This window comes from Nesoenas mayeri (genome assembly GCF_963082525.1).
Source record: "Nesoenas mayeri genome assembly, chromosome: 1".
Lineage (NCBI taxonomy): Eukaryota > Metazoa > Chordata > Aves > Columbiformes > Columbidae > Nesoenas > Nesoenas mayeri.
In genome coordinates this window covers 204,885,289-204,900,983 of record NC_137541.1, presented here as the reverse complement: position 1 = coordinate 204,900,983, position 15,695 = coordinate 204,885,289, and the positions used below count along the sequence as shown (strand labels likewise).

Here is a 15,695-nt window from a genome sequence, read left to right as displayed (position 1 = left end):
CCCATTCCATGTACCCATACCTTCTTGGAGTTCAGTAAAGCCATTGGCTCTGGGCAGTGTTGCCCTGTTACCCTGACACTTGGTGGCCACATCAAGCCTGGCCAGACCTGCTGTTTCTGCACGTTGTTGTTCCAGCAGCTCCTGGTCAGGCAGCAGAAGTGTCCCCCTTGGATCAGTTCCAAAGGGGATAGAGGGAGGTGGGAAGTCTTTCTGCTGCCGGGATGATGCAGGACAGATGGATGGATGGATGCACTGCCTTCTCTCACCATTTTGAAGCTGGAAATCTGAAGAGATTATTGCACCGAGTCCCAAGAGAGTGTGCTTGTATATTCCTGGGCTGGGGAGAGGGGTCTTTTGTCTCTTTTATTCTTATCTGGCAGCATTACTAATCAAACCCATTTTTGACAGTTGTCATGTGCTTTCTGCAGGCTTTTTTATATCTGTGTTCTGTCCTTCTGCCTTGCGTTTGGACAGGAGGAAGGTTTTAGTTGCCTTCGGGGGATCCTTGTTCATATGGTGGGTGGTGGTGGGGAGGCAGCCTCGCTTGGCCCTCCTTTCTCTGGTGTTTCTGTCAAGGCAGAGGAGATTAAATGGCTTATTCCTCCAGTTTCCCATGCTGGCTGCTGGCCTGGTTTGTGGGTAATTCAGTTCATGAGCATTATAATGCTGGATTTTAATTTTTTTTTTCCTGACTTCCTGATATTAAGTTAATTGCAGTGTTGAGCTGCACAGTCCTTTGTGCACAGAAAACTAGAAAAAGGTGAAAGTCAGTTACAGGCTGGGACCAGGAATCCCAATTAAATACCAGGCATTTTTTGGGAAGGCGATAGGAGGAAGGAAATGGAGAAGAAAAGGGATGTTGTTGCAGCTGAGACACAGTGAAGTCCATCACCATGATGTGTATTATCGTTTCAGTGTTATGAAGATCAGGGTAATTTAGTTAGGTGGCAGGGCAGAGGTAAATCAATTCACAAGAGAGTTCATTAACCCTGAAACCACATGTTTAGTTCAATGGGCAAATACAGTTTTTTCGTGTAATAGAAATTGGACTGAACTGATAAGATATTTGTGTGTAATTTTGAACCTGTGTTTACATGACAAAGCTGCAATTATTCTAAGGAAGGAGCAAGATGTCCCTAAAAAGAGCTACCTGTGCTATTAATCTTGTTACTTTTGATACTGGTTTATTCATGCTGTATTAGTGATGAGCTTTACAAAACCCCAAACATCTGGTTAGGGTATTAACATACACTTATAATTTGAGAAAGAAGAGCCATTTTCAGTTAGTGCTTTTGTTAGCTAAGATTTGTGGCCAGGTGTGTGCTTTGTTTGCTTCCTACCTTCTAATCTTCAACCCGCTTGTCCCTCCTCCCCCATAATTTAGAACAGATTTGGTCCTTCTCTTGTGCATCCAGAGCTTCTACAAGATGGTCCTGCAAGCTGATAATTGCTGGGGCATGTGATTATTGCCAATATGTGTCCTTCCATTACTTATGTGCATCTTTATTTCCATTTGGGGCAGGCAGTAAAAAATAAATTATATAACAGAATTGTATTATTCTTCTAATAAAGGTGCACAAATGTTGAAGAATCAAGCAGGGGAAAGGGAGGTCAGAGTCCAGTGCAGGGCAGCAAAGATGATTAAGGGAGTGGAGCATCTCCCTTATGGGGAAAGGCTGAGGGAGCTGGGGCTCTTTAGCTTGGAGAAGAAGAGACTGAGGGGTGACTTCATTAATGTTTATAAATATATAAAGAGTGAATGTCAGGAGAATGGAGCCAGGCTCTTCTTGGTGACAACCAATGACAGGACAAGGGGTAATGGGTTCAAACTGGAACACAAGAGGTTCCACTTAAATTTGAGAAGAAACTTCTCAGTGAGGGTGATAAAGCCTGGAACAGGCTGCCCAGGGGGGTTGTGGAGTCTCCTACTCTGCAGACATTCAAACCCGCCTGGACATGTTCCTGTGTAACCTCATCTGGGTGTTCCTGCTCCAGCAGGGGGATTGGACTGGATGATGTTTCGAGGTTCCTTCCAATCCCTGACATTCTGTGATTCTGTGGGATTTAAGTTGTTTAGTCCATACAGAGTTCACAGTTAATTTGCTTTTATAGCAGGTGAAGGTAAGAAGTGATTTGATCTGCTAATGCCTGAATGGAAAGAACTTGTGTCTCACAGATGTCAGGTATTTTTACTGATGCACTTGCTGTACAAATTAAGTTCAAGTTGTTCAGCAATGAAGGCAGAGACAGTCAGATTCCTTTAGAAAAGACCAGAGGTAGGTTAAATTCACACCTGTTAGAAAGAATGAATGAATTTTTTTTACAGTTTTCCAGAAAACAAGAATTTAAATAAATATCTCTTTTAAAGCATCAGTTCAGCCTTAGTGTTGTACTTTAACATATTTTAAATGTATTCTAAAATCATAAAATATATATATATAGAATGGCAGTAAATTCTCTATTGGTTTTGTAGTAATTTCATCAAAAGCTGTGACAATAAATAAACTCATCAGTTAAATCTGTCATCTGGAGTAGTGTTAGAGGGAGAGCGTTGCTTTCTGCTTGAAATTTTGTGGACAGAAATTAGGAAAAATAATGGATTTCAGAAACTTCTTGTACTCTTTCCTATTCATTATGCCAAATCTCTATTTTTATAGCACTCACTCTTATTTTCAAAAGCTGTGTGACGTTTAGCTAACAAGAGCACAACAATAGTTCATTTGCAATATGTAATCAAGTTGCAAAATGTTATTGATGATTTCAGATAGACTGTCAAGAATGGTTTTAAAATGTAATTTCCTTTTTTTGTGAAGAAACACCAATTTTAAAGGCCAGAGCTGTCAGCCAGCTATTGTAGCCAAGATCAGCAAACTTAATAGGAGTGAAAAGCATTATTTTGTGGTATTCCAGCCATTTTTATTCTGAAAGCAAATTGCACCATTTTCATTTTAATTGGATCTGTAAATTGCTGTGAATGAGTTCCAAAGATCTGTGCCTTTCAGGACACATCTTTAAATAGGTTTATTCTTTAATGCGTGTTTTGAATTAGATGCCAAAATTTGTTAGGTGATTAAAAAACATGCATTTCTAAATGAATTAAATTGCAATAGCAATCCCTGCAGTGCCTGCATTTGCAGTTTTAACTTCGGTAAAACAATAACTATGTTGATAAAGTCTTATAAGACCATTTTATTTTTGTGAATACCTAGAAAATTCGAAACATCTGGAATCTACTGTTTTTCTTGCCCTTTTCCCTACAATTTCCATCAATGATGTGCATTTTTTTCCCCCACTTTAGTTCTGGTTCGTAGAAGTGGTTTCTCCTTTTTTTTTTTATTTACTTATTTTATTTTATTTTTTTTTTATTTAACCCACTTGCAAAGAATTGGAACAAAAGCAGCTGCTTTCTTGAAGGAGGGCCCAGTTGGTCGTCTTTATCTGGAGATGATATTAGAGCTTGGAGGTTGTTATGGAGTGATGAGATACATGAGGCTGCCATTTCACCTCACAAATGATCACAGACTCACAGAATGTCAGGGATTGGAAGGGACCTTGAAAGCTCACCCAGTCCAATCCCCCTGCTGGAACAGGAACACCCAGATGAGGTTACACAGGAAGGTGTCCAGGTGGGTTTGAATGTCTGCAGAGAAGGAGACTCCATGACCTCCCTGGGCAGCCTGTTCCAGTGTCTGTCACCCTCACTGAGAAGTTTCTTCTCAAATTTAAGTGGAACCTCTTGTGTTCCAGTTTGAACCCATTACCCCTTGTTGGTTGTCACCAAGAAGAGCCTGGCTCCATCTTCGTGACACTCACCCTTTACATATTTGTAAATGTTAATAAGGTCACCCCTCAGTCTCTTCTTCTCCAAACTAAAGAGCCCCAGCTCCCTCAGTCTTTCCTCATAAGGGAGATGCTCCACTCCCTTCATCATCTTTGTTGCCCTACGCTGGACCCTCTCCAGCAGTTCCCTGTCCTTCTGGAACTGAGAGGCCCAGAACTGGACACAATATTCCAGGCGTGATCTCACCAGGGCAGAGTAGAGGGGCAGGAGAACCTCTCTGACCTACTAACCACCCCCCTTCCAATACACCCCAGGATGCCATTGGCCTTCCTGGCCACAAGGGCCCAGTGCTGGCTCATGGTCATCCTGCTGTCCACCAGGACCCCCAGGTCCCTTTCCCCTACACTGCTCTCCAATAGGTCATTCCCTATCTTATACTGGAAAATGATGTAACACATATATATAATATAATGTATATAATATAACTGGAAGATGATGTGACACAGTACATACATTCCTTACACTGAAGAATAATTTTAGGATTCAGTATCTATCACCCTGGCAACACGTTTATTTCACACTGAGGTCACCAAAGCCATCTGTTCATTTGCTTTCTTATAGACCTCTGACTCGCATCTCTGAACAGAAATATCTGAAGTCATTGCCTGAGCCTGTAATGGTTCTTATTTAAGGCTTATGCACAGTGAATTGGATGCAAATAAATATTACTTTTTTACAGCTTCCTAAAAATCTGATTATAATGAAATATTTAATGTGAACAAGGGAGAAACAAATAAGATGATCTAAATTCCCAGCCAGTAGTTTATTTGGGAACACTTATTAGTTTTTAAAAGCACAGTTTTGACTCTTTAGTTGGTTATCCTGACATGATGATAAATATTTCCAGTCAGTTGTATTTTGTAGTTACACGTACACATCCTATTTTATGAATGTATTTTTAAATTGGGAAGCAATAAATGTAATTGTACGTAAAAACTTGGCATTCAGTCGACTTATGTCTAATAGAAATACATGCACCAATTTTCTACAGATATTTGAAGGATTGAAAAAGACTGACATTACAGCGAGGTAATTAAACTTATTCTAAATGACATGTGATTTGCTCAGGGATACTGTGAATTGTGAACCAAAAGACCTTGAAAACTGTTCTGTGGGGCAAAAGGGCAGTTTTGACCTGATGCTTGAAAGTTTGCTGAACTTTTCCAATAGAAATCTATTGCTGAAGAAGTCAGATTATTTTATTAGGTAGCCGGTGTTGAAAGATAAATTAATTTGTGGCAGAGAAGTATGCTGCATGTTTTTATCACAGAATCGACTGGGTTGGAAAAGACCTCAGAGATCATCAAGTCCAACCCTTGGTCCAACTCCAGTCCATTGACTAGATCATGGCACTAAGTGCCACTTCTAGTCTCAGTTTAAAAACTTCCAGGGACGGTGAATCCAGCACCTCCCTGGGCAGCCATTCCAATGCCTGACCACTCTCTCCGTAAAGAATTTCTTTCTAATCTCCAGCCTAAATTTCCCCTGGCAGAGTTGAAGCCCATGCCCCCTTGTCCTATTGCTGACTGCCTGGGAGAAGAGACCAGTCCCTACCTGGCTAGAACTTCCCTTCAGGTAGTTCTAGAGAGTGCTGAGGTCAGCTCTAAGCCTCCTCTTCTCCAGACTAAACAAGCCCAGCTCCCTCAGCCTCTCCCCATAGGGCTTGTGCTCAAGTCCCTTCACCCGTCTTGTTGCTCTTACCAGATTTAATCAAATTAAATTAACAAAATTCCCATTTCAATATACTTAATACTTTTAAAAAAGTATTTTAAGTTATGACATCTGCGTTCAACAGATTTAAACTTAATCATTATTAGAACAAGTGGTATGACAATATTATGCAACATGAATATTGACTGTTACTGTACTAGTAACTTTGGTAGATTTGAAATTAAAACCCAAGAACATACCAGGCAAAATGTGTTCAATAAGCTGTTTTTTTAAATTGAAAGTAGATTTGATGTTTTGTAAAAATCCTTTTACTATCAGCAAGATACTGTTACACACAGAATTTCAGAAAATATGCGAGATATGTAAGCATATTGTTATTGTTTCATTGCCATAGTGGTATTCTCCTTTCAGACAACATTTTTCACCTCTGTTCTTTAGAGAGCACTAAGTATTGTGGAGTTCGTCCTTAACTTTTGAAAAAATTGCGGTTTTTTGGTAATTTCATATTTTTAAAGTTCTCCACCTCCATCCTTATTCTTCCGTATTTGACCTGTACAGCTTGAATTTGGGCATTTCGGTGTTGGCTCAACCCAGCTAGAAAGTGCAGAAGAAAGGATGGGCTGCAGCCGCGGTTGGACTCAATGGTCTTAAAAGTCTTTTCCAGCCAAAATGATTCTGTCATTTCCACCACCTATGGATGATTAGGGGAACTGGGCTGTGCTTCTTTGGGAAACAGGGAGGATTTACAGGTCAGCTGTAAATTGCATTTTTTGTGGAGTCAGCACTGAAAATGTTGTTGTGAAACACTGGAGCAGGTCTATCAGAGAGGCTGTGGGATTTCCATCCTTAGAGATGCTGAAAAGGTGCCTGAAGAAGCCCTGGGCAACCTGCTCCAAGGGGTCTTTGCCAAATGGTTCTGTTTGCGGGGTGGAAAGAAAAAAGGTGGAAATTGAAGGCAGTGTGGGGTTTGTCCAACCCAGAGTGTTACAGATAAATTCAGATTTAAAGACTGGCCTGATTTTCCTGGCCCGAACACTTTTATCATTAGTCTGTGTGATGTTGTAGTTTTGTGAAGGTGTTGATTTCGGAATGGTTTAATCTTCTTCCATTTAAGAAATTACCTTATTTGAATCTCAGCACGTTGTTCACACTTAGTTTTCTTGTAGAAGCGGTACAAACTTGAAATGTTTCCTGCTAATGTTCCCTTCGCCTTAAACATTACACAAAGACTAAGCCTGGATCTAATCACTCTTTTGAAAGACGGACTTCTTCAAGCATCTTCTTGCATTTCACATACCTAAAAAGCCATTAGCTCTTTCTCCAGCCTCGTCATTGTCAGGACATGAAGGGCTGTCGGTTGCCTTATCCCCCTGCAGTTTGGGTGGGAATCGGTGATTTTAGGGCTAATCTTCTTAGCGGCAGCCGGCACATGAAGAGTGGCGCCCGCGGGAGGACACCTCTGGGGCTGGCTCGGCTGTTGCTGTGGTTGTCCCTTGTTTCCGAATGACATCTGGCATTAACGATGCGACTACAAGTGTATTAAGATGGATCTTTTACTAGCAGGCGTGAAAAGAAAGTCACACGCACCAGCGGTTTTCAAAAGAAACAAAAGCAGCTTAGCTGTAGTGACAGAGTGCTCGATTCGCTTGAAACATCCTTAAAAATGTTGGTGAAAGAAACCAATTTTGGGGAATACAAAAGGTTGCATGAGGTTCGCTCTTCATCTCTCCAAGAAGAAGGGTTTGAGAAGAAGAATCGCACTGGGGCATTGTCCTGCGTCGTGGCGGGTGTAAATGAAGTTAATCCGTTTTGCAGTCCGGTGTTCTGGAGCTCACACATTCGTTTACAGATGAGGCATGAGGGGGTGGAAACACAAGGCAATTAAAAGCCCTTTATAGAATTCTTTTTTGCAGGTAATCATTTAGAAAAGGGTGAACCCCACTGTCAAGGGTTTAGATTGCGGGGTGACAATAAAACCCTGGCAGATGTATTGTTAACCTCCTCTCCTCCCCCCTTTCTTCCTTTTGCCCCTCCCTCTCCCCCTTCCCACTCAGGACAGGCGATGGGGAGGGAAAGAAGGACAGAGAGAAGAGAGTTGGAAAAATTAAAGATGTTTTACTAATGCTACTAATAAGAATAGAGAAAATATACAAAATATACAAAACCAATCTTGAAAGTTCCAGCAACTGCAGACCCGGCACCCAAAGTCCTGGACTGGACTCCGCAGCCAACCGGAGCTGGATTCAGTCTGTCACTAGGCCTCAGTTCGCAGAGACGACCAGCAAGGTCCTCTCCTAATGTCGGCCATAAGCAGAAGGGAAAAAGGATGAGATCCTCATGATCTCCCACTTTATATGAAGTATTCACGTGAATGGGATATTACACGCAGTTGGTCAGTTTCTTGGTCACCTGTTTCTCGCTGCCCCTCTCGCGAGATGTGAATCTGTCCTTATCAATAACTTCACATTCCATTGCTAGGTTTACCAAAACATGTGTCTGGTTCTCCAGGAAAATGCCGCTAATATGAAGCTTTAGCTGACAGGCAAATTCACTAAAAGAGAAACTTGGTTTTTAACAAAACCAGGACACCCACTTAATCAGTGTCTAGGAAGACCTGAGGAATTAATCTCAAGTGATGTCTCTGATATTATATTTGGTGAGATACAGCTATCTTAAGAGAACGTAGCCTGAACCCAGCAAGTCCTACAGTCATGTAAGCATTGAGCTGCTTAGTTTTTAAATCACTATTTAGAAAAATAATCAGCTACTGCAAGCTTCTTTTGTTTATAAACTTTCAAAACTTTCTAGGCAGCCTGTTAATTACTTTTTAACATAGATCCTTAAATGTCAGAATATTTTATTAGAACCAGATATTAAAAACACGTTTCGTTGCAGATGAAATTGAAACTGACTTCAATACTTGTTATGGAAACAAGTTTTTAAAACAAATCTGTTCTTGTGCACTCTGATGTGCCAATCCATGGTTTTATGTAACCAGTGGTTTATTTTTCATGTCTTTTTGCAGCCAGCTTGTAGAAAGAAATGTTGCACAGAACCTATGTGTTTGTTGTATTATAGCCGGTATTAAGAGTAGGTAATCTGTGTTTACGTCAAAGTATGTGCTAGTTGTCCCACTGGATTAAAGAAAGGATGAGAAAACTAACACAGGAAGGAATACAACCTAATTAAAGATTTCCCCAGAGTTATGTTCCCTGTCATTTGCCACAGGAGAATGTTGTGTTTTGTAATGTCACTGTTATTAACAGTTAAAAGATACGAGTTGCGTCATACCCTTGTTTTTCCGATACTTGCTTGTTAAGTGTATAATATTAAACAACAATTTAAAAAATGAGTTAGTTTAATGAGTTGTAAAATACCACAAAGCTATTTTTTCCCTTAGTATCTCACTTTTACCTGACAACATATGACATGGGGCTGAGCGTTTCTGACCCGAATGAAGAGTCCTGTGTCAGTGCCGCGCGTCTCGTTTAGGTCATTACTGAGCCCAAAATCCTCGACAGACCTCGCACCTCACTACAAACCTCAGCCTCACCTGTACAGGCTGTTCTAAATAACATACTGAAGTGATTCATTTGTAAACGGGCGCTAAAGGTGCTGACACTGAAGAAGAAACTATAGAAGTTGAAACAGATCTTAATGAGCTGGGTGGTTTGTTTTTTGAATAACTGATTTGCGTGTGGTTTTTTTTGTGCAGGCGGCAGAAACGTTGTTCCGAATGGCAGTAGCAAGAGGAGCTATTACACCTTTAAGACACGGAGAAGTAAGGCTATATGTATATTTTTTTTTGTTTGTTCTTTTAACATGTGGTATAATGTGTTATTAATGTAATGCTTTATAAATTCCTGGGAGACATATTGTCTTGAGCTAAGTGAAGCGGGCTGGGCTATATATAACTCGCATACCTACGTTACAGTTTTTTTTAAAGGAGAACAAGAATTTAAATCCTGCCCAGTGGGATATTAAGTTTTCTTCAGAAAACACTCTGTTTTTCTCTTTGCCTGAGTTATAATTTAGCCTTATTTTAGAAGTGACTCACAAGAGTGTCATTTTAGCCAGGCAATTTTTCACTGGATTTTCTCTATTAAAAGTTGTAGAGTCTAATGAAATTCATATGAAGTTGATCTTTGGGTAACTGTGGAGAGCTTTCTTTATCCTTTATTTGTTCCTTTCAACAAATCAGTAACTTCAGGTAGCATATGAAGTGTTAATACATGGATTAATAAAGAGGATGAATGTATTTGAATATTGCACTGCTCATACATGATTCTGTTGATGGTGAGTATTTGTTTCCTCCTTTGTGTGGTTTGATATCACGTCAGCATTGTTTTGAACATTAGTCATTAGATGTCTCCAATATTATGTGGTGTAATTTATGCTTAGGTTAGATTTAATTAAAGAAAAAGTGCTATAATCAATCATGACACTGGAAATGAGAACCAATCTGGGCATTGCCTGAGGTGGATGCTACAATATATAGGGTTTGAAATGTGGAAACCTCAGTGGTTTTTCATGGCAGTCTGATTTTGATCCAATTCCTAGGCAACTTTGTGAAAAGTTCGTGTAATAGACACAACGTTCGGTCTGGGATCTAGACCAGGACCTACCCTGGGATCCCAGCTGTGCTCTAAAATGTTCCTTATGCTGGTGAAGTTGCCTTTGTGTCTCTTTTGAAACAAAGTCCTGTATCTTTGCAGCAGTGTCTGAAGATGTACCTGAGATTCCCTGTCCTGCCACTGCCTGTACTTTTAGCTTTTCTGAATATGGATCCTTTATACTTCTTAAGTACTGCTCTTCATTCTTTCCCACAGAAGAGTGTAAAGCAATTTCCAGGAGCGTTAGTGACAGAATACGTGCCACTCTTCCAAATTCTGTATTTAGCTCTTCGCAGTGAATGGTGCTTAATTTTTTGTGTTTCCCATGACCAGGTCACCCAGAGAGTTTGTTGACTCTCCATTGCTGTAGTTACCTGATAAATGGTGTGAATTATGGAAAAATCAAATGATACATTTTTTAAAAATGTAACTAATTTGATTCTGTAAGGGGCAATGGATACAAACTGGAACACAAAAGGTTCCACTTAAATTTGAGAAGAAACTTCTTCTCAGTGAGGGTGACAGACACTGGAACAGGCTGCACAGGGAGGTTGTGGAGTCTCCTTCTCTGGAGACATTCAAACCCACCTGGACACCTTCCTGTGTAACCTCATCTGGGTGTTCCTGCTCCAGCAGGGGGATTGGACTGGATGAGCTTTTGAGGTCCCTTCCAATCCCTGACATTCTGTGATTCTGTGATTGTACCATGCAATGCAAAGTACTGGGACGATTACGGGCATGTCTGTGAATGATATTAGTAATTGCTGTGTTGGATCCATCTGATGTTGAGCCAGTTCAGCTCACTGACATATTAGAAGAAGTTTCATTTTTTCCTTCAGGTATTCCCTCTGATTTTTTATTAATTAGACCATTTCAAGGACTAGAGAGAAGCAGAGGAGAAGCAGCAAGACGAGTGGCGAAAGGCTGTGGCCGTGGTTAGCAAGAAAGGAACTGGGTGAAAGCGCCTCCGTTTGATGATGCCCTGTGACACTATTTCTGATGTATTCCGTGTGCCTCAGTGGAAATGCAGTTAATTCTAAGCTAGGTAATTGATAGATAAAACATGTAAGAATTGTGCAGAGTTGGCTTTTTGTGTAAGAAGACAGTAGGAGAAATAAAAAGATGTTTTTCCTCTCTTATATTTTTATCAGGCGATATGCATGGGGGGGAAATATTTGACTCAAGGAAGATCTTTTCCTTAAATTCCATTGTGGAATTCTAATTCCTTTAGTCTGAAAATGAGGAATGACATTAATCAAACGAAACTAATTTTTCCACAAGAAACATAATTATCAAGAGCCATATTAACATTTTTTTAGCTGTTCCAAGAAATTGCTAAATGTTTGCACAGTGCGTAAGGAGAAAGGGAGCCAGAAAATAAAGTTGAATATGAACTAAAGTTGACTGTATTCTGTTTGAGAAGTGCGAACTTGGCAGTGAAAATCAAAGCAGAACAACTTGTTTATTGGAAATTCCAAGCTACAGAGGCAGCAATCCAAATGTGCAAAAGTGCTGTTCAGCTTTTGTAGCCAGACTTAAAAACGTAACCGCATTTAACGTTTAAGAGGGGGTAAAACTGTTCAATAATAGAAGGCAAAAATTGTGTAAATACTTATTTGTTTAAAATTAAGAAATTATTAAATGACAATATTCTGTCTGCACTGCTGAACAGATTAATGCGCAAACATTTATTCTATACATGCAAAACAGAGTGTATGAAAAACTATCCGTTATAATCCAGCTGTCATCACCAGGTGGATTTATAATTTATAAGATTGAACGTTTATGGGAAATCCCTTTTCTTCTCCTTCCAGCCTGTCCCCTTTGGGACTCGTGAAACCTTTATGCATATAGAGTTCTTAATTTCTTTCATTTATTATTGAAGAAATTGAAAAATGAGGTTGTACTGATTTTTTTTTTCCCCTTTTTTTTTTAAGTTTTGCACATGGTTTGTAAAATCACTGTTGAAAGTTTAGAAAAGTGTACTGCCAACAGTAGTTAATCAAATTCGGGTACATAGCGCTAAAATTATTTAACTGCGGGATATAGATCATAAAGGTTCCTGAAGAACCTTCTCAGCACCTCCATTGCTCCTGGTTGGATGGAAGTGTGGTAGCATTCATGGGAGGGAATCAAACCCAGAAATATAATTAGTTTTCAGGATTCGGTATGCTTTTTTCCATGCTAATTAGTTATTTCTGTCAGTTGCTTTGGTTTAGGTGTGGAGTGTGAGGCGGAGCTGTGTAGTTCATTCCTTTCTGCACTTCTAGCTCGTTCCCCAGTGATCCAAAAACGGTATGAACAGATGTGATCACGCCAAATCCACGTCTCTGCTTGTGTACGGACATCTTAGGGTGCATTTTATTAATGTCACAAGGTTTAAAATCAATGATGGGCACAGCTGAGAGCTGTACATCCAGGGTACCTGGAGCTGACACCATCTAGGAAGCTTCTCCAGCTTTTTCTGCTGCTTCTGGTCTTCATGCAGCAGCCTAAGATCATAGAATCGTAGAACAGTTTGTGTTGGAAGGGACCTTCAAAGCTCATCCAGTGCCACCCCTGCCATGAGCAGGGACATCTTCACCCAGATCAGGTTGCTCAGAGCCCCATCCAGCCTGGCCTGGGATGTCTCCAGGGATGGGGCATCCACCACCTCTCTGGGCAACCTGGGACAGGGTTTCACCAGTCTCATCTTAAAAAATTTCTTCCTCATGTCTGGCCTGAATCTCCCCTCCTTTAGTTTAAAACCATCAACTCTTGTCCTATCACAGCAGGCTCTGCTAAAAAAAGTCTGTCCCCATCTTTCTTACAGGCCCCTTTTAAGCACTGAAAGGCCACAATAAGGTCTCCCCAGAGCCTTCTCTTCTCCAGGCTGAACAAGCCCAGCTCTCTCAGCCTGTCCTCCCAGCAGAGCTGTTCCAGCCTCTGATCATTTCTGTGGCTCCTCTGGCTCCTCTCCAGCAGGTCCATGTCTTTCCTGCACTGAGGGCTCCAGAGCTGGACACAGGACTCCAGGTGGGGTCTCACCAGAGCGGAGCAGAGGGGCAGAATCACCTCCCTCCACCTGCTGTTCACGCTCCTGGTAATGCAGCCCAAGATACGATTGGATTTCTGGACTGCAAGTGCACATTGCCGGATCACGTCCAATCTTTCATCCACCAGCACCCCCAAGTCCTTCTCCTCAGGGCTGCTCTCAGTCCCTTCATCCCCAGCCTGTGTTGATAGCGGGGTTGCCCTGGCCCAGGTGCAGGACCTTGCACTTGGCCTTGTTGATCATCCTACACTTCACTGCATCTCTGCCTGTCCATCCATTCCGGCTTCTTGTGATTTTCTAGCACCTGGTCCTGCTGGTCTTAAGAGCAGTGGTGAAGATCACCATGTGAGAAATCGGATAGAGGAGAAGGAGGTTAAACAGAGAGAGTGAAACCCTTAATGGAAAAATACTGTGAAATACGTAGACTGACATGGATAACAGAGTTATAATGGCAGAGGGATGATTCCAGAGTGCTGGAGCTGATAGCAGCCATGCATGAACTGTGTGGATGTTAACTCATTCCTCTGACATCTTCATGAATTTGTAAACTGTCTTAATCTCTTTTCATCTAAAAAGTGCTGGGGCTTCTGAGTGGAAGAGTTCAGACGTGTATCTTCAGAGTTCATGAAGTCTACGAGGAGAAAACCCCTTGGTGCCTCAGAACTGAAGATGACAAAGGCCATGGCCCATGGGTTGTGCTCTTCTGCCTTCAGTCTTAAGAGAACCTTTAGTGCAGTGGAACTTTCAGAATCTTCATGTAGTGTCTTGTGATGACAAAGACAGGAAAAAATAATTTTACAGAAGAGAAAGGCTTGCACAGGAGAGTCAGAGCAAAAAAAGAGCTTAGGCTTTATGATGGGTTCCATTTTATAATGCCTGCAACAGCTGAGATGTTTTGAAGAGGTTTCAAAGAAAGGCCCGCTCTTCAGTCTGTAGTGTGCCATGTCATTAATTTAGGATATTTGGTGCTTTTTTCCTTTTTCCCCCTGCCAGTTACATAAAAGCCTTGTTCTTGAAATGCCATGGGAATCAAAGTATGCAAAGGAATTTCCAGGCTGCCTTTTTCGGTTTCTGAGAGGTTCAGCTCCCAGAAGCGGTTTGGTTGGCTGGGGTGCCTGAGGAGACACCTCCCAAAGCTGCCCGAGGCTTGGAGGGATCCTGTGCTATAAAAAACAGAGACCGAACGGGGCGTCCTGTCCTGTCCCTCCTCCTCAGCCTATTTAGTTAGAATCGTGGAATCATTTTGGTCGGAACAGACCATTAAGATCATCGAGTCCAACCGTAACCTAAATCTAGCGCTAAACCATGTCCCGAAGAGCCTCATTTATATGCCTTTTAAACACCTCCTAGGTTAGTTAATGACCAGTCTCCAACTGGAGTTTATATCGATTTCTGGTGCTGACTCCCGGTTCCTTTGAGAATTAGGAGTTATATGATCCATATGGAAGAATGGGTGAAGTTAAACAAATACTCGCCCATATACATGTGTTTTCTCTTTGGGAGATACAGCACAGCTTAAAGGGAGTTGTCAGACCAGCCCCCTCATACATAATGAGGCTGGAGCATCCTTAGCTATAAAAATACTGTTGTCAACCAGATTTGCAGTACAAATAGATATAAAAAAATATAATTATTGTACTTCTCAGCCTAAAATGGCTTATGGCCTTATGGTGTAATGAATGTAATGATGTGCATTGCCCTGGCAGTAGATACCCATGCTTGAAAGTGTATTTTGTTGTGAAGAGTCTTCTTTGCCATGTGTAATAAATTTGGTAACATATTTTCATGCTGTGTGTTTTCTATAAGGTAAATAATGTGAAGTGAAAGCTTCATGAATTTAGCCCAGATATCTGTAAAAAGTAATATTCGTGGATATTGTATTCATAGTAATGATACACTTGTGATTAAATTTTTAGCTAAAAGTTAAACAAGGGGATTAGTAAGGATCCTTAAAATGCAATTTATTTTATATGTTTACAAGCAAACAGATTAAAGTGGAAACAGCAATATGAAACACTTACTCATGCAATACTTCTTCCAGTGCTTACACAGGCTTTATCCTCTGCCTGGCTGCAGTTGTAACAGATGGACGATGACATGGTCCAAGTGCCACCTGTGTGACTTGGATTCAAGCTTTAAAATAAGCACTAGAACAACTCTTAAGATAACATCAGTGTGGTCTGAATAGGAAGGACCTTTCTAACGCCAATACTCTGAGTTCCAAACAAGGAATTACTACATTTTTGTAGTAAAATGCTTGTTTTGGCAGTTCTTGTTCAACTGAGTATTCTTTCGTAGAAATCAAAACCATGGGCTGCTTTGTTGTATGAGGAGTGTATATATATTTTAGAATAATGCTATTAAAGTAAATAATTTTTAAATGTTATAAAAAGCTGAAGAAATAGTGCAAGCATTAATTTCTTGCATTTGTGGGTTGCACTAAGTGATAAATAATAGACAATAGAATCCGGTAGTCACTGACGTTACTTTTCTAAAACAATCTTATCTCTTTAAACTACACGTTTGCATATATGTG

At 40.7% G+C, this 15,695-nt stretch overlaps 1 protein-coding gene across 1 annotated transcript in view; it reads left to right on the top strand.

The window, feature by feature from the left end:
- TMEM135 (transmembrane protein 135) overlaps positions 1–15,695 on the top strand; it is a gene marked incomplete at both ends in the record, with an annotated part of 183,066 nt that overhangs the window by 69,305 nt on the left and 98,066 nt on the right. Inside the window, one exon of the mRNA XM_080354938.1 lies at positions 9,228–9,293. Within this exon, the coding sequence (XP_080211064.1) occupies positions 9,228–9,293 (66 nt within the window). The remainder of the gene's footprint in view (positions 1–9,227; positions 9,294–15,695) is intronic.